Source organism: Desmodus rotundus, chromosome 7, assembly GCF_022682495.2.
Source record: "Desmodus rotundus isolate HL8 chromosome 7, HLdesRot8A.1, whole genome shotgun sequence".
Classification (NCBI taxonomy): domain Eukaryota; kingdom Metazoa; phylum Chordata; class Mammalia; order Chiroptera; family Phyllostomidae; genus Desmodus; species Desmodus rotundus.
Window position 1 is genome coordinate 11,469,127 of NC_071393.1, and position 21,258 is coordinate 11,490,384.

At 54.8% G+C, this 21,258-nt stretch overlaps 1 protein-coding gene across 1 annotated transcript; it reads right to left on the minus strand.

Moving 5' to 3' along the window:
- Positions 1-1,965: 1,965 nt before the first annotated feature.
- Positions 1,966-21,240, minus strand: MVK (mevalonate kinase). The gene is given in 12 exon segments (XM_024567082.3): positions 1,966-2,763; positions 2,765-2,862; positions 3,895-4,048; positions 6,880-6,999; positions 7,349-7,439; positions 11,439-11,484; positions 12,104-12,207; positions 14,184-14,339; positions 16,436-16,580; positions 19,334-19,481; positions 20,138-20,229; positions 21,161-21,240. Coding segments are annotated over 11 exon segments (1,554 nt in total). The 5' UTR covers positions 20,216-20,229; positions 21,161-21,240; the 3' UTR covers positions 1,966-2,349.
- Positions 21,241-21,258: the final 18 nt, after the last annotated feature.

A 21,258-nucleotide genomic window follows, 5' to 3' on the forward strand; every position in this document is an offset into this window, starting at 1 on the left:
TTTATGTGCATTTTCTCACTCAGTCTTCATGAAACCTCTATAAGGTAGGTAGTATCATTATTTCCATCTTCAGATGTAGAGACTTCAGCCTCCAGGGGTGGACTGGCTTGCCCAAGGTCACATGGGTAGTGGGTGGCAGAGCTGAATGAGGGCCCAGGCAGAGGTGAGCACTGAAGCACCATAAGGACATGCAGAAATGACCTTCGGGTTCACCCAGCTCAGTGTCCTCAGCCCTGGCTGTACACCAGACCACCTGGGAGCCAGGAGTCCTGCTGAGATCAGGTAAATCAGTCTTGGGTGGGGCCAGGCATCTATGGGTGGTTCCGATGTGCGGCTGGGGGTAGGGATCACCGAGGCAGCCAATGAGAAGGGGTGGTGCTGCAAAGGCAAACTGCCTGCAAATGTACTATCACAGACAGGTGGCTGGTGGCAGTGGCTCACGTGAGTGGCTCTGCTGGCCAAAGGCGTGCAGGGGGCTGCTTTATGGGACAAGGTAATGGGTTGGCCTCTGCTCCAGGAGTGACACCCAAGGAGTCAGAAAGCGGATCTTGGGGAGCAGATAGGTCTGGGGACCTGAGCCTCTGGACACCCCCCACTCTGGATTCTACACCTGCCATGGGTGCCCTTGGGAGCCCCAGAGAAGCTCCCACAGGCTGGAAACACTGTCAACCAGCATCGTCCCCAAGAAAGCACCTTTTAGCCCTGGCTGCTCATTCAAATCACATGGGGAACTTTCAAAAAAAACACCTAGGCTCACAACCCACTCTAAACACATGTATCAGAAGCCAGAGGAAGTAACGAGCCCAAGTGTGGAAAGCAGCAAGAATCGCAACAAACCTGTGTCCAGGCAGAAGCATACAGGGGCTGAGGGCAGGTGCTGGAGTCGGTCATCCTGTCTCTGAGGCTGATTAGCGCTGTGTGGCCTTGGATGAGTTACTCAACCTCTCTGAGCTTCAATTTCCTCATCTGTAAAATGGGGCTGAGACTAGCAACTACAATCCAAGGCTGGGGTAGATCAAAAGTGGTGATGCGTGTACTGTGCTCATAACAGTGCCCAGGTGGTAAGTGCTCAGTACCAATATCAATTTACACAGTTTTAAAGGGTGGGCCAGGGAACTCCCCATCAGTGATGCTGGGGCCGTTTTTTACAAGTTAAGTTGGGGCAGGCGTCCTTCCTATCACCCTTATATTCTTGGCAGAGCCTGCAGGAGCCTGGCATGGGGGGTGGGGAAGGGAAGCTCAGATTCTGCTCTTCAGGTCAGCTCCTCCTCACCCTCTGTGCAATAGCTGGGAAAAGGTGCCAGCTGCCCCCTTGTGGCTGAGGGCAGAAGCACACCAAGTCATTTTCACCAGATCCTGAAACCCCTGAAACCCCTGAAACACGGCTTCTCGCCCTAGGCCCCTTTCCTGCTGAGAGTCCCTCTCTCAGGTCAGGGACTCCTGGAGCTTCTCTGGTGGCAATGTGCTAGCTACATGGGGTTTTGATGGATTCTGCCATTTCAGAAAGAGCCTTCACTGGTACTAAGTTCAAATCCGGCCAGGCAGGTGCCAGGCACTGGGCTGTAAGCCCTTCAGTCTGTTTACCCACCCAGACAGTTAATTTCAGAAAGAAAGGAATACTCCAGGACCTACAGCAGGTCTGTCTCCAACACTTACAAACGTCTAGGAATTAGTGAGTGCTTGTGGTTCTGGGAGCTAGGAAGCTTAAACTTCTCCGTTTGGGAAAAGCAGACCAGAGCTGTGCTGGTGGACAGAGAGCCCAATGTCCTGGCGTCTGCTCCCTGTCCGACCACCCTGCCCCCCTAGTCACCCAACCAGGTGACCCAGAGGCCTTCTTCCTTCAGTTCCTGAAGAGCTCCCCTAAGAACGTGCCTGCAGAAGAGGCAGGGGCAGGGGAGACAGGGGTGGGTCGGCTGGAGACTACTGGAGCCTCATCCTTTCTTCTGGACACAGAGTGAAGCACTGTTTACTCAAAATCTTTTTATTCCACTTTTGCCATCTTTTCTGCAAACCCCTCGGGTATAGACGGGAAGAAACTGCACACTGACCCTGCCTTTGGTCAACTCTTGGGCTGCAGGGCAGAAGGCAAAGACCACCACTGGGGCACCCCCTAGGGGAGCCCACAGTCTAGCTGAAGGGAGGAGCAGGCATTACAAAGTGCTAAAGGTCTAAAAAGACTGAAGGTGTGAAAGGAGGAGACGAGGGTCACCCTGCTAGGGGTCAGGGAAGGCTTCCTAGAGGAGGTGGGCGGGGCCTGGCCCTGAGGGACAGGTGGGTGTGCAGAGGTGGAAGAGGGGGAAGGCACACTGTTTCAGGAACCAGACCTCTGCATCTGAGCATTCTGCCAGGTCAGCCAGGGAGCTTGAGGTGTGGGCAGAGGCCCAAAGCAGAGGGGTCTGGGAGAGCCTCAGGGAGGACCAGAAAGAGCACCTCATATCTCATAGGGTTATGTACAGCCCCACTGCCCAGCCAGCTCACAGGAACGCACAATGCGGACCATGTCTTCTGGGCAGCCCAGCCCACTGCAGGTTCCAGGTCCCACCAACAGGACTGCAGAGGCACAGCCAGCGGAAGAGACGTCATAGGGGGCTGGAGGCCTCTGTCGGTGTCAGGAGGTGGGTGCCCACTGGCAGGCACAGAGGCCAACTCCATCCCCCAGAATAGTCCAGGAAGGGGCTTCTTGGCAGGGCTGTGGCAGCATGGGCTCCTCTTAGAGGCCTTCCAGGGCTCGCCGGACGGGGGTGTCCAGGGAGGCGGCTGAGTGGATGGAGATGCCAGGGGCACCGATGCTGGTTTCCCAGCAGTCAAATCCACAGCCGGTCAGTGCTTGCTTCGCAGCCTCCACCTCCGGCTCCTCCAGATCTGAGGGGAGGGAAAGCAGCAGGTCACCTCTGAAACAACTGCCTGCCTGCTTGGAGGAAGTCTGCCCCAACCGAGAAAAAGGTGGGCTTTCAAAGCACACAGGCCTGGCCTGGTTGTGTGTCAGACGTGACTTCCCCCTGAGCCTCTTGTCTCCTCGTCTGTTAATGGTGCTAATACCACCTAGCCCTCAAGGGGTCACTGAGGCTTCTGTGGGATAATGCAGGTAAAGTGCCTGGCACAGCACCTGGTACCATACAAGCTCAAGAAATATTCTCTCTCACCATCATCGTCGACCCTGAACAAGGAACCAACAGTCAAAGGTCTGGTTAGGACATAGGGGCCTCCTGAGGCCTGGGAGTCCCACTGAGGGTGACTGCAGGCTTACTACAAAGCAATGGGGGCAGGACAAAGGAAAAAAAAGAAAGACACCGAGGGGGAGACCAACAGGAGCTGGCAAAGGGCACAGAAGGAGACAGAGGTGGGCGGGAGCATTTGGTTCCAGGTCCTGAGGGCAGCGCAGTGTGTGGGTGACTGAGCAGCACCAGGAGTCCCTTGCCAGCCCTGGTCACCAGCACGAGGGCTTCCGTAAGCCCATTACTTGCCTTGCTCTTTCCCCAAAGACTAAGGGGAAGGAAACCCCTTTGTTTGTAGCAAGGTCATGGCCAAACCAGCCATGTCCAGAGGTGATGGTGGGGGGGTATAGGGCTGATATGGGTGGTGACAATGCCCTGGTTATTTCTCAAGCTTGTGGGAGGCTTGACAGGTCAGAAGGTGGGAGAAACAGCCATCACAATGTGAGCCCGGCCCTGTGCCAGGCTCTCTAAATGCATTCTTTCCCGGAATCTTATAAACTAGATATTAGCATCCTTAGTTGACCAATATGAAAACAAAGACCCAGAGAAGTTAATTAACTTGCCAAAGGCCACACAGCAGAGGTGAGATTTGTTTACAGACCTCTTCCTTCTCCCCAGGGAAATGCCCAGGTAGAACCTTTGTGTGAGCCCAGCTGGCAACCCTGCCCGCCCCCAGTACCTGGCCTGAGGAGTGTGATGCCACAGCCACCACCACCAGCACCAGTGAGTTTGCTGTGTAGTCCATGGGCCATGGTCACCTGGCAGAGCTGGTCCAGTGAGGTGTGGCCCACACCGAGGGCATTCAGATGGTGCTGGTTCATATCAATGAGCTCCTGGAAGAGAAGATTCAGTCTGTTCCCATTTGGCCAAATGGCTTTGCACACAGTCCCTCTCTGCTGGTAAAGGAGCCTCTCCTTCCTACAGGACTTCCCCTGGGGATAGGATGGAGCTGGTAAGAAGCACGTCCCAGACTGGCCATGGATACCTTGGCCTTTCCAAGGTTTCCTCTGCTTCTTGCCACCAGAACTGCTAAAACTGGCTGATTTCAGAGGCAGGCTACCAAAGTTACCCACCCTGCACATGGTCAGAGAGTACATGGAAGAGATTTCCAACCAGGTTGTTTGGGCCCTGGATCCAGCTATGCCTGAAGCAGCACACTCTGGTGCTCTTAGTCATGAGCCAATAAAAACCCGTTTTCTGCTAAAGTCTGGTTGAGATGGATTTTTGTCATTGACAGAAGTCTCAAATAGTATGCCGCCCTACCGCTGCCTCAGGTACCGATATTCAGAATAAAACCTGGTTTGCAGTTCCAGCAGACCTCACACAAGTGGAGGAAACAGCTCCACTTTCTCGGATTGTGCATGCTAAAAATCCTTCTCTCCTGAGGATCAAAGGAGGTGCGGGCTGAGGAAATAACAGAACTCCCAGCCCCCACTGCCCAGGCAGCCCTTATCATGTCCCAGTCACTCCATGAGTGTTCGACCCACAACGCGCCAGGCTCCGTGCTGGGTGCTGGGTTCTCCAAATGAGCACCAGCTCGTTCCCTGCCGTCGGGAGTTACAATGTGGCAGCTGCAGTCAGGCAGGCCTGGGTCTGAGTGTCAGCTCTGCCACTTCATGGTCGTGTGTGCTTGGGTGAGGTCTTTTACTCTGAGCCCGTTTCCCTTCTGAAACAGGGTGGGAAGATGAGGAAGAAATGAGGTGAGACTTTCCGACGACACCTGGACCGAGGTCAGTGCTCAGCAAACAGCAGCAGCCATCAGTACTTTTACGGTTACAGCACTATCAACCCCATTTTCCGAAGGGGCAAACTGAGGCCCAGAGAGGAAAGTGACTTGCCTGGGGTCCCTGAGCTAGGAAGGTACTGAGCTGGCCCCGAAATCCGGGTTTGCCTGACACAAAGCTCGTGCCTGCCCTGCCTGGGAAAGTGCCCTCGCGGTCCTGCTGTGGCGTGCTCCCAGCGTGTGGCTTGGGCTCGCAGCTCCGCTCCAGGGTACCAGGCGCCGTCTGTGGAGACCCACCTGGTTCTCCTGCCTAGGGCAGTCTGGCAGGGTGGGGTCAGCCCCCCGCACCAGCCCCCCTCACAGGCCCCAGCACTTCTGACAGAGCAGCAGACAGGCATGATGGCTGGGTGGCAGCCCCGGGTGCCTTTCACCAGGCCTGAGGGCTGGATGTGAGGGGAAACTTCTGGGGGCCCCTCTCTGCGCCTGAGCTCCAGGCGTCATGTTGCCGAGGCAGGTTCCAGGCACCTGTCACATTCTGATCCAAAATCTGTCAAGGACTGGATGACAGGTTGTGACACAGGAGAACAGCTCGCTGGTTTGAGCGCAAAGCTGTCCGGGAGCCGAGCTACACATTTCAGCGGCTGCCACAGCCAAAAATACACACAATGTATAATCAACGTGCTGCGCTGTTCTGGGGCCTGAACAGCACAATTCTCCGGGGGCTCAGCGGGGTGTATTTTAGGCAGTACTCTATCATTATTAATTTCCCACTCAGGAGGACTGTGTTCCCTCCTTTCTACGTGAAAGGAATTGAGAGCCAGCCAGGCAAAGGCTCGGGAAATGAGGGCAAGAGCACAGTGAGCAGGTGCAGTCCTTGTGCCTGGCACAGAGTAGGTGCTCATTAAAGATTTGTTGACTAAAGAAATAAATAAGTCAGTGTGAGCCCTGGCTCAGCCACTCACTAGCTGGAAAACCTTGGAGGAAGTTGCTCCCTTCAGGCCTCAGTTTTTATACCTGTAAAACAAGGCAATGTACCTACTTCACAGGTAGGGTGCTGTTCGGATCAAATGAGAAGTCATTTGTGAAAAGACTTTCGGAGTAGCAGCTCCCATTCATCACAGGGGCTGGAGACTCAGGCGCTTAGAGTAGAATAGGCAGGCACCAGGAAAAGACGATAGTGGCTGCGGGCAAACTTAGGGAGTGGTGGGGACTGCAGAGAAATGGACACCACGGGGGGCCCCTTCTGCACCTCTAACCACATCAGCTGGGGCTGTCTGATCCTGTCATTCTTCAAGGGAAACCAGATGGGTTTTTAATGCCAGCCTGCATACACCAGGCCAGATGGACCATGTCTGAGGATGAGCCCCGGCCCTCTGGCTTATTCAGCTGGTGGCTCATCAGGCATTGTCCCTGTGCATCATCCATGAAAACTCACTGCATTCTTCAGACACTCCAGGGGGTGGGGCTGGGCTTCAGAACCGAGCCTGGTTAAATCCAAAGCATGAGGTCTTAACCTCTACACTAGAATTATGCAAAAGGCGGTGGGCTGGGGTAACAATAACCAAAGAACAATGTTAGACTATGTCTGATCCAAAGCACGCAGGTGATAAAGGGTAATTGAACCAATGCAGTTACAAAAATAGCAGGAAAGAGGCAGCTGGGAAGAACTCTCTCCTGGGCCCACGGACTGGTCAGAAAAACCCTGGTGCTCCTTACGTAAACCTGGCCGGTCGCGTTTGGCCCGCACCAGGCACTGCCCTCCGCATTTTCTGTGAATCCCCTCACTTCGTCAGTCCAGCCACTGGGGAGGAGGTTTAAAACACAAGGCACGCCCTGGGCCCAGGCCTGGCCCTGGCGGATTCTGAGTGCGGTCAGACTGGGGAGCCCCTGCCCTAGACAGTGGTGTGGGTGAGCCGCCCCGGATCCCGCAGACAGGCTTACTTCCAGCACGAGGTAGTGCTCTGAGGCCGGGGCTGCCGCCGCCATCTCTCCCAGCACTCGCTCGCACTCCAGGGAAATGGCCTCTATGGAGGTGAGGAGGGGGGCGACGATCTCTGGGAACTGGAGAGAAAGGAAGCAATGGTCTGTGGGGCTTATGGGCCAGCAGGCACTGGATGGCTGCCCCGGCAACGGGGTAGAGTGGGGAGGTGTCCCCACTGCTCACACCCACCCTCTGAGGAATCCTCCTCTCCTCCCGGCCTGGCCTCGGCCTTGCCCAGGTGCCCGGTATATGTGGGGGATTCTCATTACAAAGCCAGCATGAGGGGTGATCCTTGTCCCACCTCCCAGCTGGAGTGTGAACAGGTAGCACTTCCTTTTCCCTACCCCGCCCCTCCATTAACCCATGAGGCTGAGGGAGAGACTGTTGTGACCACACTGGACACCCGCCCGTGGGTGGAACGAGGCGTACCTTGAGCAGTCTGTCCCTGACACTGAGCACAAGGGCTTTGGTGCTGCGAGGGACCTTGGTGTTGGTCAGTAGGATCTTCAGAGCCGGCGGCCTGCAGGGTAAAGAGGGTCCATAGTGAGCTCTGGATGGAGGGGCTGGGTTGGGCTGGGGGCAATCCTGGGCTCTCCCCTCCCCCGCGTACAGAGGAGGAAGCAGAGGCCCGGGGAGGTGACATCAACAGCAGGGGGAGCCCAAGCTCCCGACACCCAGCCCAACGTGCCTGCAACCACCTGCAGCTGCATCTTTACTTCAGCCTGTGGACAGACGGACAGATGGACACTTCCCTTGGCTCGTCACTCACTCATTCACTCAACTTTGACTGGGCACCTATAGGTGCTGGGCACACGTGAGGGCCTAGCCCAGCCTGGAGGTGGTAGAGCGTGGCACAGTAACGGAGTTAGAAGTTCAAAGTCCCTACTGTGGAGAGTACAAGAAGGGGCCGCAGTTCTGTCACATGAGCCATTCCAGGGGGCTGGGGTGGAGGGTGCTGGAGATTGAGAAAGAAAAAGCAACAGGTCCTGGAACAGGCTGCGCAGAAGGCGGGCAGGGAGGGAGGGAGCCCAGTTAGCTGGTTCAGTCAACACAGAGGTGCAAGAGCACGCAGGCCTGCGGAGGAGTTGGTTCCCGGCCTGCGCAGCCCACCCTCGCCCTGCTCCGAAACCAGATGTGCTGTGGGGAGCGTCAGCCGCCCCCACCTGGCTGCCCTGGGTAAGGGAGGCCCCAGTAAGCTGGCTCTCCAGAGTGAACCTACTGTCCTCACCTGCCCTCCAGGCTTTCTAATCCCTCCTAAAGCCACAATCCCAATTGTCCTTGTAGTTAGCTATCTCTTGGGGACCCAAGCTCCCACTTCCTGTCATCCTAACCTGCCTTTTGGAGCCGCTGCTGCCCAGGGACAGCAGGTGGGGAATGTGGATGAGCTCTGGCGGAGACAGCTGGAGATGGGCAGACCCCTTGATACCTTTATTCACTTTTCTTTTCACAGCTCAAGACTGTAAAATCCAATAGGGCTGGAAAAGGCTGCCAGAAACCTGCTGGATCTCACCGCCCATAAGCCCATGAAATTAATATCGATTCTCAGCCTTGGAGGCTGGCTCTTTTCTTTATTTTTTTTTTAACTTTACAAAAGATGAACATTCTATTTGGCTTTTCTCTCAGCTTTACAGACAAGCCGTTCCTCACAGGGGCAGCATTCTGGGAGGCCACATCTTGATCCACTTCGCAAACAATGCGTTTTTTTTATGGAGAAGCGCCATGCGCGGCCTGGTGTAAAGGGCTTCTCTGTAAGCCTTTGGCGGGATTAATGTGGTCTGGCCCCTCTGCTTCTCAGGGAGTCAGCCATCTGCTCACCACGGCGTTCTACAGCCGGCAGCGAAGGTCAATTTGCTCTGAGGCCCCATCCATCGGGGTGGGAGGAGTTCGGGTACTGCCTTTTCACCTTTCTTAGATAAGTCCTCTACAATCGGTCTCCTGCCAGCCTCCCAACAGTCACAGCTCCCGTGGAATCTTTGACCACACCCGGGGCTACGCCCTGTAGTACTTCTGTGTCCGTGGCCTGGCTACCACCCCAGCCTCATCTCTGCCCTGACCGCTCACTCCATTCAGCCAGGCCAGTCCCCTGGCTGCTGCTCAACACTCCATCCTGCTGCAGGGCCTTTGCACTTGTGATTCCCCTGCCAAAGACCCTCCACGTCCTCGAGAGCCCCATGACTCACGCTTGTATTTACTTCACTCAGGTATCTGCTCAGAGGTTACCTCAACAGAGAGGCCTTCCCGAGCATCCCATCCACTAGCTCCCTCCTTCACCTCGAGCCCCTCGCCCTGCTTTCCATTTCCCAAAGGCACATAGGACTGCCTGACATGCTCCTGAAGAGCCATCTACTTGTAGGTTGTCTTCTCCCACAAAATATGAGTTCCCTGAAGGTAGGGCCTTTGCTCCTGCTGAGGCCCCAGCAGCCAGCACAGGAGTGGCTCGATAAAGACATGTGGAGCAAACGAGCAACTCTGGTCAGGAAAGAGCTAAGAACTTTGTAGATACTGTTTCTGATGTCACGCACAGAATCCACCGTATAAATGAGGAGACGAAGGCCTCGGGAGACATGACTCAGCCAAGGGCACCTGGCTGGCAAGTGGCAGAGCTGGACTCCCCCCAGGCCTTAGGACCCCAGAGCCTCCATCCACCTCACCACCTCCAACTGGCCCTGAGCACGCTGGAGCTTCTCCCCCTGCCTCCCGCCCCCTGCCTTGGAAACACTCCATCCCTCACCTCCTGTTTCTCCCCAGGAGACTGTGCATGAACAGACCCACTCTTAATGGGTTATCTATCCCTGAGCAGAAACACTGAGGGAATGCAATACCACTGCCTCCATGAAGGACCCCAAGCCTGCAGCCTGCCTTACCATACCCCTCGCCGTCACCCAGAGCAGACGGATGAGACTGCCTCCTCCAAAGGACTGCAATCCCTGAAGGGGGGAGCGGGGCCCAGACACCTCCACTTCCCTGCTCGGCCCCGCTCTCATTGCACGCAGACTCAGTAGACCCAGCAGAGCCGGCCCACCGGGCGCAGAGGCCCCACTGCCACGGTCCCGCAAGCAGCCAGCACAAGCTGTTCCCCACTCCTGAATGGCTGCGTTTCCTCCTCAGTGTAGAGCAGAGGCTGTCACCCAGGGGGATTTGGCCCTCCAGGGGACACGTGGCAATGTCAGGAAATGTTTTTGGTTGTCACCACTGGGAGATGGGGGAGGTGTTACTGGCATCTAGTGGGTAGAGCCTGGGGTTGCTGCTCAACATCCTACACTGCACAGGGCAGCTCCGCTGTAAAGAATTACCCAGCCCTGGCCAGCGTGGCTCAGTTGGTTGGAGCATCGTCCAGTAAACTGAAAGGTCACGGGTTCGACTGCCGGTCAGGGCACAGGTGTGGGCTGCAGGTTTGATTCCCAGTCAGGGCACATGCCTGGGTTGCAGGCTGGGTCCCTGGTCAGGGCGTGTGCAAGATGCAACCCATCGATGTTTCTCTCTCTCTCTCTCCCTTCCCTTATCTAAAGTCAATAAGCATGCCCTCTGGTGAAGATTAAAAAGAATTATCCAGCCCACAGTATCAACAGTATGAGGTTAAGAAACCCCAATGAAGAGTCTCAGAAAGATAGGCTTGGCTCCAGGAAGCCAACACAGCTTAACAGGAAGATCCCAGAGGTGCAGGAGAGCAGCCCCATGTCACCCAGGTCATTGTGCCACTAACGGAGTGGCCCAACTGGAGAGGGCAGGGGTCCAAGACATGCTGCCTGTGTACAAAGACAGCCCCGGGTAAAGAAGGTGAGAGCCAGCCCTGGGACCCTCACAGCCATGAAAAGGCCCACTGGGGCAGCCATGTGCCCTGGGAAAACACCCCACGCGACTTCTGAGGGCTCAGGGAACAGCCACAGAGCACCGGCTCCGGCTTGCCCCATACTGCATTGCCCGCCCCGACATGTGCACTCCGTGCAAGCAGAACAGAGGGGGCTGACGTTCAGTGTGCATGTCCGTAATTTCAGTCACTTTAGAAGGAGGGTATAAAGGAACACATAAAACAGGCTGAAAGTTGCCAAATGTCACCTCTGCGCTAAGCCTCTCGCGAGCTTCCCTCTCGCTGTCCTGGCTCTGCCTTGCACGCTTCATTACGGCAACTCTCACGTCGTCTCGTGGTGGCTTCTGTGTGCACGTCTGCCCCCGCCAGCCCAAAACTGTGTCCCAGATTCATCTTTCTATCCTCGTTCCCAGTACAGTGTCACCAGCAACACAGAGGATATCAATTCCTGTTTGCTGAGTGGATGAATAACTAAATGAGCAGCCCGTTCTGGAAGGCGAATGGCACAGCCATGCATGACTTCCCCTTTGATCTCTTGGCAGTTTAACAGCTGACTCCAAAGAGTAGGGCTTTCTCGTGGTGACGGCCTGCAAGGGCCACTCGGGGAAAGGGAGAGCCCAGGGCCGCCTGCGGCACGTACCACATGACAAAGAAACAGGCCTCCCGCACTGGGCAGCCAGGCCCCAAGGCGCTGCTCCACCCCAGAATTACCTCTTCAAGGATGAAATCTTCCCCTGTTGGTATCGGAGCGCTCCTCCTAAAGCGAAAAACCAACAAGTCAGAAAAGCAGATCTCCGCCTCTTGGGGAAGATGTTAGATTTGGGGGGTGGGTTTCAGTTTTGCCCCATCCAGGGAACAGACTGAAAACCGTAACTATCAGCTCAGCTCAGCCACAGAGGCCCAGGAGGGCACGAAGGCGCCCCAGGCCGTGCCAGGCAGCTCGTGCCAGGCTCCAGGCAGCAGGGCCACTCCCTTGACCCCAGGGTGCCCAACTCCACTCTGACAGCCACGAGGTGACATGGTGAAGACGGGGCCCAGGACTGTGTCTGGGTCCCATAAGCAAGCATCCTCACCAGAGGGGAGCTCAGTTCACGTGGTGCAAACTCCACTGCTATGGCTCTGCAGCTTTAACTTTGGACGCCCCTGGGGGCTCCACTGGAACTGGAGCTTCCCAGCCCCCAGCCCCACCCCCCAGAGATCTGCATCCAGGAGGCGAGAGGCTGAAATCCACTCCCTTCAAAACAGGAAAATGCTACTTTTTCCCACAACCCACTGACTGTATTCATTCCAAACAGACAGACTCTGGGCATCTACAATTGCCATGGGAACCTTAAAAAGGATAAAAGTAAAGAAAACAAGCCCAAGGCAGCACCTACCCCAGGTGCTGACAGCGTTGTCCACTCCGGAGGGGTTCCCGTGAATCACCCTCTCCCCCTGGAAGGCCCACTTGTTAATTAATTCCAAATCCTCCGCTGTCCACCTGGAGAAGACACAGAAGCTCATCTTTAACACAGTGATGAGTGGGGGCCAGGGTTCTCTGCGGGCAGCAGAGGCAGGGGCCACAGGCTGCACTTGGTGGAGACCAAAAGGCAAAGGGGCTTGGGCCCTCGAACTCAGAAAAAAGAAAAACCGCTCAGAACCTCTCCAGCTAAAGCACACGCCCTTCCTCCCCTTCCCTCCGAAACCCTCCCGCCTGGCGTGGCGGAGACAGCCCCGGCGTGGGGCTCACGCAGTCTTACTTTGCCTCCTACTAGCTGAGTGACTCTGGGCCTCCCTCTCCTCATCTGCAGCCCCCAGCACATACACAGACACATGACACACACGAGCCACCTTCCAGTCTGTGGCCTGTGGGCAGGTGTCTGCGTAGGGGGCCCAGCGCAACCAGGCCTTTACTGATCGGGGCTGCAATCAGCAGAGAGCTGCACACCGTCACGAGCAGCTTTCTCGAAGCCTCTGTCCTGAATCACGATCTTAACACAGGACCACCAAATGTCAAGGCTGGAAGGTCCCCCAGGGGGTCATCCGGTGCAGCCCCACACTTTCAGATAAGGGAACAGAGCCCCGGAGAGAAAACGGGGTTGCCCATGGCCAACAGCAAGTTAGCAGGCAAACCTTACTGACATTCCCGAAAACCACTTCCTGGTACCTACAGGTGCCACGCCTCGCTTCCTGCTGGATTCTTCCCTGGACAGACAGCTGCTGCTACCCAGCCCCCGCCCCCCTTCTCCCCACATGCAGGAACCATCCGATACGACTCTGGGAGATGCTGGCAGAGATGGGACATCAGCAGCCCTCAGCTCCACTGTGGCTGCGAGGACCAAAGCAATCGGCTCAGCCTGAATTCACCTATGTTTTAACCTCCCTGCCTCACAAGAAGAATTACTGGCCGTGACGGAACTTGAACACGCACAGCGTTTTCAGGGCAAAGGAAGAAAACCTCAATTCAAAGCCAGACTCAGGAAGGGGGGAGTTCCTCGGCCATGGGCCAGCACATCGCGTCTGGCACAGAGGGCACGCGAGCACGGCTCTGGGTGGAAAGAGCCAGCTGCGTCCACCCTGGCAGCCAGCCCCGTCTGAGCAGCCTTCTCTTCAGCTGGCTGCCCCGAGAGGCCACCCGACACAGCACAGCTGGGCCCCCAGCACTGGGACGGGAGGCCCCCCAGTGGGAGGACTCCCTTAAACCCCAGTAACAGGGACTTCTAGGTCCAGGGACAAGCCTCAACAAGAAGCTGCTGAGCTGGCTTCTGGGGTCTTGTCCCCAAATCCTGGTGCAAGGCCCAGGGCAAATTACATCACCCCTGTGCAGAGGCAGTTTCTCAGGGCACAGTTCCCAAGCACAGAAGCGTCTACTGGCAGCCCTGACCTGACAAGCCTCATGGACGCACAGTGAGAGAGACGACGCACCCTCTGCAGAGACAAGGTCAAGGACCTGCAGGAGGAGAGATGCCCTCATCTGACACACACGCCTCCTGTGCTTATTTCCTGACACATTGTCTCACTTTCCATACTCATCTGATACGGCCTGGCACTGCCCGCCTCAGCATCGGTACTGCCTTTCACAGAGGAGGACGCTGAGGTGGCAAGCGGTGCTGCGGCCCAGCCAAGGCCCCACTGTGAGCCCGTGGCAGGGGCGGCCCATGCCTCATCTAACCCAGTGCCCTCTACATCTGGGCTCTGGTTCTTCCTGGCACCCAGAAGAGGCAGTTGGGTGAGGGGTAGGGGTTGGGGCGAAGAGCTCAGGCTCTGGACACAGAATGCCTGGGTTCAAATCCCACTCTGCTGCCACTAGCTGTGTGACCTGGGCCAGCCTGTTTAGCTTCTTTGTCCCTCAGCTTCTGTAAAATGCCATGTGACACCTCTCACCTCACAGGGTGGCAAGGAGTTCTTGGCGGGAGAACCCATGCTCAGGATAGGGACCACAGGAAGGACAACGAGCAGGGAGAGGGCCATGAATACCTGTTGGTGGCCTCCCCGTCCTTCAGCGGGTTTGGAATCTCCTCGCACAAGGTCAGGAGGGCAGCTGCCAGGCACACGGAGTAGGTGGCACTGGAGCCCAAGCCGGCCCCAGTGGGCAGCTCCGACCACACGGTGACGTCCAGGCTAGGCAGGGCCCTGAAACACACACAGCAGGGTGCACCGTGTGACTCTCGAAGGGTGGGCGCAAGATTCATGTAAACCGCTACGCTGTCCCACCGGAGCTCTTCCTAAAAGTGCCTCATGGACCACCAACCATTCCTCTGAACTCCTCCTTCCTGCTCCCCACCCGAGCGAGGCTCTTCCGTGGCCCTGCTCGCAGAACAGACTGGCCCCCTGCCCAGGGGAGCTTTGCACTTCTCCCCCACGGAGACTCCGACCCATCCTGCAAGACCCTTCTCTGATGACATTCCCACTGGGAAGCTCCCCGGGAAGGACACCCAGGGCTCGGCCTCCATCTGCCTTTTCAAACTACACAGGGCCACCCTACCCCACCAGGAGCCTCTCGCTCCGGAAGGGGACATGCCCCCTCCAGGCTGAAAATCCTGGCAATGGAAAGCACATGCTGAGACATTTGTAAATGTGTCCTCAGCACAGCGCCTGGCACCCAGGGCCGCCCAGTGCCTGCCTAGGCTGCATCTGCTGCGTGAGTGAAGGATGGTTCTGGACGAAAAAAATTATCGTGACTACTTGCTATGCGCAGGATCCCACACCAGGCCCCTTTCGTCTGCAGTTCACCATTGAACAAAGAGAAGGTTCGGGGCTCTGACCCCGCACAGTTGAAAATCTGCATGTAAATTAAGTTTGCCCTCCGCATCCATGGACGTGAAACCTGAGAACCGACTGAGTATTTATTGAAAAAAACAATCCATGCACAAAGTGGACCCGCGTAGTTCAAACCCAGGTTGTTCAAGGGTCAGCTGTATAGTATTTCTAATCCTCCAATAGTTTTCTGAGGAAAACAGCAATAGTAATTATTATTATAATGGCCAATAGTTACCTAGCAACATGCCAGGCTCTATGTCAAGCCCTTTAGATACATCAACTCAGTTAACCTCCCAAGAACCCAGCGAGGTAGGTACTATCACTGCCCCATTTTACAGATGAAAAAACTGAGACTCGGGATGGGTAAGAGCCTCAAGCAAGCCCCTAGGTAGCCATGCTGGGATTTGAACCCACGCAGTCTGACTCTCAGTACATGCTCTCTGTCACCACGTGACACCTCGACAGGACTGTCACCCTCTAGGAGCTGGCTTCTGCAAGGGCAGATAACCCAGATCTCATCATTAGGTGCACTGTGGATACAGGCTTCACTCTGCTCATCAGTGTTTCCCTGGAGCCTGCGGGCTGTGGAACACGGGTGCCCCTGTAGACAGGGCGCGGGGGGAGCCACGCCATGGACCCAAGAATGGAATCTGGGTTGGGTTCTACTGAATTGAGGAGGGCAGAGAAGGCAGTATGGGGTTAAGAATGTCGGCATGAACAGTCTGGCTGATGTGGCTCAGTGGACTGAGCTCCAGCCTGGGAATTGAAAGGTCACCGGGTTTGATTCCCCGTCAGGGCACATGCCTGGGTTGTGGGCCAGGTCCCCAGTTGGGGGTGTACAAGAGGCAACTGATGGATCGTATCTATGCTTCTCTCCTTCTCTTTCCCCTTCCCTCTCTCTTTAAAAAAGATTTTATTTATTTATTTTTAGAGAGAGAGAAGGGAAGGGAGGGAGAAAGAGAAGGAAACATTAATCGGCTGCCTCTCACATGCCCCCAACTGGGGACCTGGCCCACAACTCATGCATGTGCCCTGACTGGGAATCGAATCGGCGACCTTTGGTTTCTCAGGCTAGCACTCAATCCACTGAGCCACAACGGCCAGGGCCCTTCTTTTTTTTTTTTGTTTTTTAATTCAGCATTAGGATTAAAGTGACCTGAGTTGAACCTCCGCTCTACCACTTACTAACTAGCTGCATGGCCTTAAGTGACTTATCTCTCTGAGTCTCAGTTTCTCCCGTGTAAAAGGAGGACAGGGCCTCTCTCGCAGGGTTGCTGTGAATATTAAAAGCAGACTATATACAAAATGTCTAGCATGATGCCGGGCATGTGGTGGGGCAGCTGGTGGCTGCTGTGATTAGAAACCTGGACGGGAGCACATGCATTCTCCAGCAGCCAAAACTGGAGAAACCCTCACCCATTTTCTGGGGGAAGTTGAACTAGGACTCCTTCCCCAGTCCATGCACACACCTCTGCTTCCGGCAGATGGACAGGTACAAGAAAAGGAAGGTGAGCACGGCCGGGCGCTCGTGGTTGGTACAGTCCGCAGGGAAGTCTGCCACCTCCTTCAGCTTCTCCAGTATCTCCGGTGTGGGCGCCGTGATGTCTCCTTGCTCTGTGCCACGGGCAAACCAGTACACACAGACACAGGTCAGAGAGCCGCAGGCGCTTTCAGCGACCACAGAGAACTACGCAGTCACCGCGGCCGGCATCTGCACAGACGCAGATTAGTGATCTGAGCTCCGCAGCGAGCCTGCCAGCCGACTCCAGTCTTCGGCGGCAGGAAGACTGGGTCTGGGTCGTGACTATGATACCGCGTGGCTTTCTGTGACTTAACCTCCCTGCACCTCGGTTTCCCTCCTTGGTCAACAGAACCTCCGCACAAGAGTGTCATGAAATAAAGTAAAATAAGGTCCATAAAACCCTTAACACAGTTTCTGGCACATAGTAAGTACTTCATTAATAGTAGTTTTAAAACTACTACTATACAAAAATGAAAGCTAGCTCGTTCACTCAAAGGCCTGGGTTTGACCTCCACTGTACAAAACCAGTACCAAAGGCAATGTTACATTATTCCCAAAATATTTCCCTCTCCCAAAACATAATTAGTGAGAACAGGACACCCAGATAAAACCAGTGAACACAAACTATGGAGATCCGCTCGGGCAGGAGGGAAAGGCCAGGTGGCAGTTTCTCCTCCTGCGCCTGTAAGCGGCTGCGGCACTTGTTTTGGAAGCTGAGGACGCAGGGCGAGTGTGACGGGCTGACCTCCACAAGTCACACTCCCTGAGTGTGAGTCGGCCTCTAAGGGGGCCTGAAACTGAGCTGGGTGTGCCCGTGTCAGGAAACCTCAGGGTGGGGCACGTATTAAGTGCTCCTGATGGAGTTAATTACATATTAAAGGCAGTCAGGCCCTTGATAGGGCCTCTGAGAGCCCAGGCACTTCCGAGCTCTGTGCCAGAGAAGAAATGCTCATTAAGGAAGATCTAGATCTGAATCCTTTCTGTATCACTGACAAGCTGTGTGGTCTGAGTGACTCGGTCCCTAAACCTCAGTGTTCTCACCCATAAAATGGGGATGAATAACCCCACACACTTCCAGGGAAGGCTGGAATTCTAAGAGCACTAGCATACCTCGTTCAGTGCCTGGCACACACACAGGCCCAACGCATGCTCACTGTGTTTATTGTATCAGGAGGGAACTAAAGAACGCTGAGAGAAAAACAGTGGCACATCCTTGCAGCCAAACAGAAAGGCTCAGATTCCCTTTGTCTCCTTGGAGATTTATCTAACAAGCCCTCCCATTCACACTGCACTCTGCATCACAGCCCCAGGCCCAGCTGATCCTGCTGGATCCTCACGGCAGCCCTCATAGGTACCAGAGCTCTGTTCAGAGTTCAGTGACCTGCACAGGGAGTCAGAAGTGGTCTGAGACGTGTCCCATCACACCTGGCTGCTTCTGTCCGTGCTGCAGACACAGAGAAGGAGCAGCCAGTTCTCAGGGGACACTTCCAGCCTGGCTGGGCGGCCCTGTGCACCACGAAGAATTCGGTTGCTCTGGATGGCTGGTTTCTGAGGCATGCTCCCAAGCAGTGGCTCTTCACTGAGGTGTCCCTGAGACCACCCCTGGGAACCCCTTTCAAAATACACACGCCCGGTCCCTTACCACCACTACCTGCCACTACTGATTCTCAGTAGAAGGGGACAGAGCCAGAAATCGTCTGTATGGTAACAAACAACAACAAAAAATGTCCCCAGGGGATCTCAAGGCAGGACTGACGTTGAAAACAGTTACTCAAAAATGGGAGTTTTCATCTCTTACTCCGCCTCTCTTGAGTATTTGAGAGTGGCTGAGTGGCTTGCCGGGGACTGATTCTGATGGGGAACAGAAGCAGTTTGGGATGAAGTCCCGGAGGATTCTCATTTGCCCCAGTCCAGCTGAGAAACTGTCCCAAACAACAAGGCATCCGTCCAGAGAAGAGACAGCAAGCTGAACACACGCCCCAGCGCGGACGCAAGTGGTGCCTCCGCGGATGAAAAAACCGCGCCTGCATATGAGCGGACACGACGTTCCCACAGCTCACAGAAGTCAGCACGGAGGCCTGTATGTACGGGAGACAGTCCCGATACCCTGAAGAAGAAAAGGTCCACACGCTTCTGAGGAGTTGGTATGGCCTGATCCGATTTTAGCTAAAAAACAAGACATCTCCCTATCTCAATCAATTTAACCATCAACAGAAAATAATCCAGAGGGATTAGCACCAAAATGCTTACGCGTTGTCATAGCAGGGTGGTGATAATAGATGATTTTTTTTTTAACTCGCCATGTTCCAGTATTGACTATATTTTCCAATAATAAGCCTAAGTTACTTTTAAGTGACTGGTTTTTGTTTGTTTAAGTGATTTTTAATTATACGAAATGCCAATACATTCTCCTTGTTAAAACAACATTTGTCCACTCCTGGACCTTAGGACCCTCCTAGAGGTAACTGATCACCACTGTCATTGGATGGATACCCTCACGGCCCTTGCCTATGCATTTCCATACACATCGATACCTAACCTGTGTCATTCCTTGTCACACGGTACCTGCTGCTGTGTCCCTTGTGCTTTCTCACTCAACAGCAGGCTCTGATGATCTGTCCACAGCAGCCCACAGAGATCTAGCTAGTGCATCATTTTACACTTCTGAGTTTTAAGAAAATTAATAAGTGACGCTAAGGTTATGGGGTCTGGAGAGAAAACACCCCCAGAGTGGCTGGCCTCTGGCTCCCTCAGGACAGCTTAGAATAACTGCCCAGCCTCTTCTTTCCTCCTCCCTTCAGGCCCCAGGCTCTACCCGCCCCTGGTTCCTCCTCCCTGCACTTACCCAGAAAGCTCGTGTCCAGCAGCTGAAGTCTGGCCATATCCCAGGCCCTCTTGATGCCAATGTTTGGTAAGTTGAGGCCCACTTTCCCATTGCTTTTGGGTTGAAGCCGGAGAAATGTTCTCAAGTTCAAGGCCACAGCCAGGGCTACCTATAGAACAAAAGGCAAAGGCAATGAGCCTGACTGTGTGGCAACAACCACGGCTCCTATGTTAGGGAAAAGGGACTGATCTCACCGCACTGAGAAGAGAGAGCAAACCCAAGCACACAGGCCACTCCCGCCCAGGCCCTTGGCAGATGCTGCTAATCAGCCCTGGCACGCCCTCCTGCTAAGCCTGGGCACAACCACTACCAATAGATTAGGAGTTGCCAATGTTCTCCTCAGCATCCACACTGGTAAAGTAGGGTAATAAAAGTTTGACCCCAGAAGGTAACTGTGGGAGTTCTAGGGGATAACACGTGTCTCAGTCCCCTTTGCTGGACCCGACTCATCTTCCCGGCTTCTGCCTGCTGAAGTGCCCCAGAATTCAATCCTCCAACCTTTTCCTCTCCGCCGAAGCTCGCTGCTTGAGTGATCTTACCCCACGTGCAGGGCTGTACATGCCATCTTTTTGCTCTCTCGCTGAGAGAGCCAGAGAAGCCTCTGGTGGGCACGAGACCCGTCTTGTCCTGGCCTGGCTGGGGAGAAACTGACCTCCTCTCTGATCTACTGTCAGGCTGAGCCTGGAGGCTTCCTTTCAGCTTCGTTTAAGATCAGCATCAGGGAGAAATGCTGCCCAATCCTCGGAGGCTCTGGGCGCCTTTTACCTTTCCATGGACCACGGCATGCTCTCCATGAAGGATGACCTTCCCTGGAGCAGACACCAGCAAGGCTTGTGATAACATGGCTCCTGGGAATCCTGAAAGGGAAAGCCAGAGGATGGACGGTTCCCAGATCATAGAGATCTTATAAAATGCCAAGTTCAATCTCATCATTATAATAATACTAACAATAATAATAATAAAGCAGCTGCAGTGTGGCAGTGTGGGAGTTAACTATTAACTGGACACCTCAGAAAGATCTGGGTTCAAACCCCAGCTCTTCTACTACCCAGGGACATCATCACAGCTAACGCACTGAAATGACTTTGAACCTGTTTCCTCACGTGCTACAAGGGGACAAGAAATGCACTTATCCCAGTATGTTTGGGGGAGGTTAAAGTAAATAATGCAAGGGAAACACTTAGCAGCGTCGGGCAATTCGTAATCACTTGATTACTGACGGCTGCTTATTACCGGCTCTGTTCTTGGCTCCAGGTTTCATTACTACTGCTACTAAAGGCAGGGATTTAAGTGAAGTCGTGGACCAGAAAGAGCTTTTTCCTGGACATTGAGGCTGTTTCCAATGTATCTCAGCCATAAACAGGCTGCAGAAAACAGCTATGACGCCCCTTTTTGCACTCGGAAGCAAGGATCTGTCCAACGGAGTCCCTGAAAGTGACTTGCTGGGTGTACAGGTGTGCGCATTTTAGAGTTTTACAAGTAATGCAAAATTACCCTCTATTCAAGGCTTTACGTGCATTAATTACTTCGGTATAAGACCTGAACCTCACTACCAGCTAAGTACTACCGTAATTTCCGTTTCTTCGCAGGGGAAACTGAGGCTGAGCGGGGAATCCTATGGCTTTTCCGAAGCTCAAAATCACGTCCGTCAGATTCGAGGTCCCGACCCCTCAGGACGGATTCTCAGAGTTGGGGGAACAGCCAGAGAAGCCGGGAGCCCGGCCCAGGCTCGTCCAAGGTGTCAGCGAGGGGCTCGCACATCCCGGCCCCGCAACCCCGGCCTCTCACCTGCCGCCACCGCATCCACTCAGTTTCCAAGCCCGGGCCACTCGGGGACTACTCGCCCAAGCATAGAGCCTCGTTTTCCCTCTCAGCCAATCAGAACG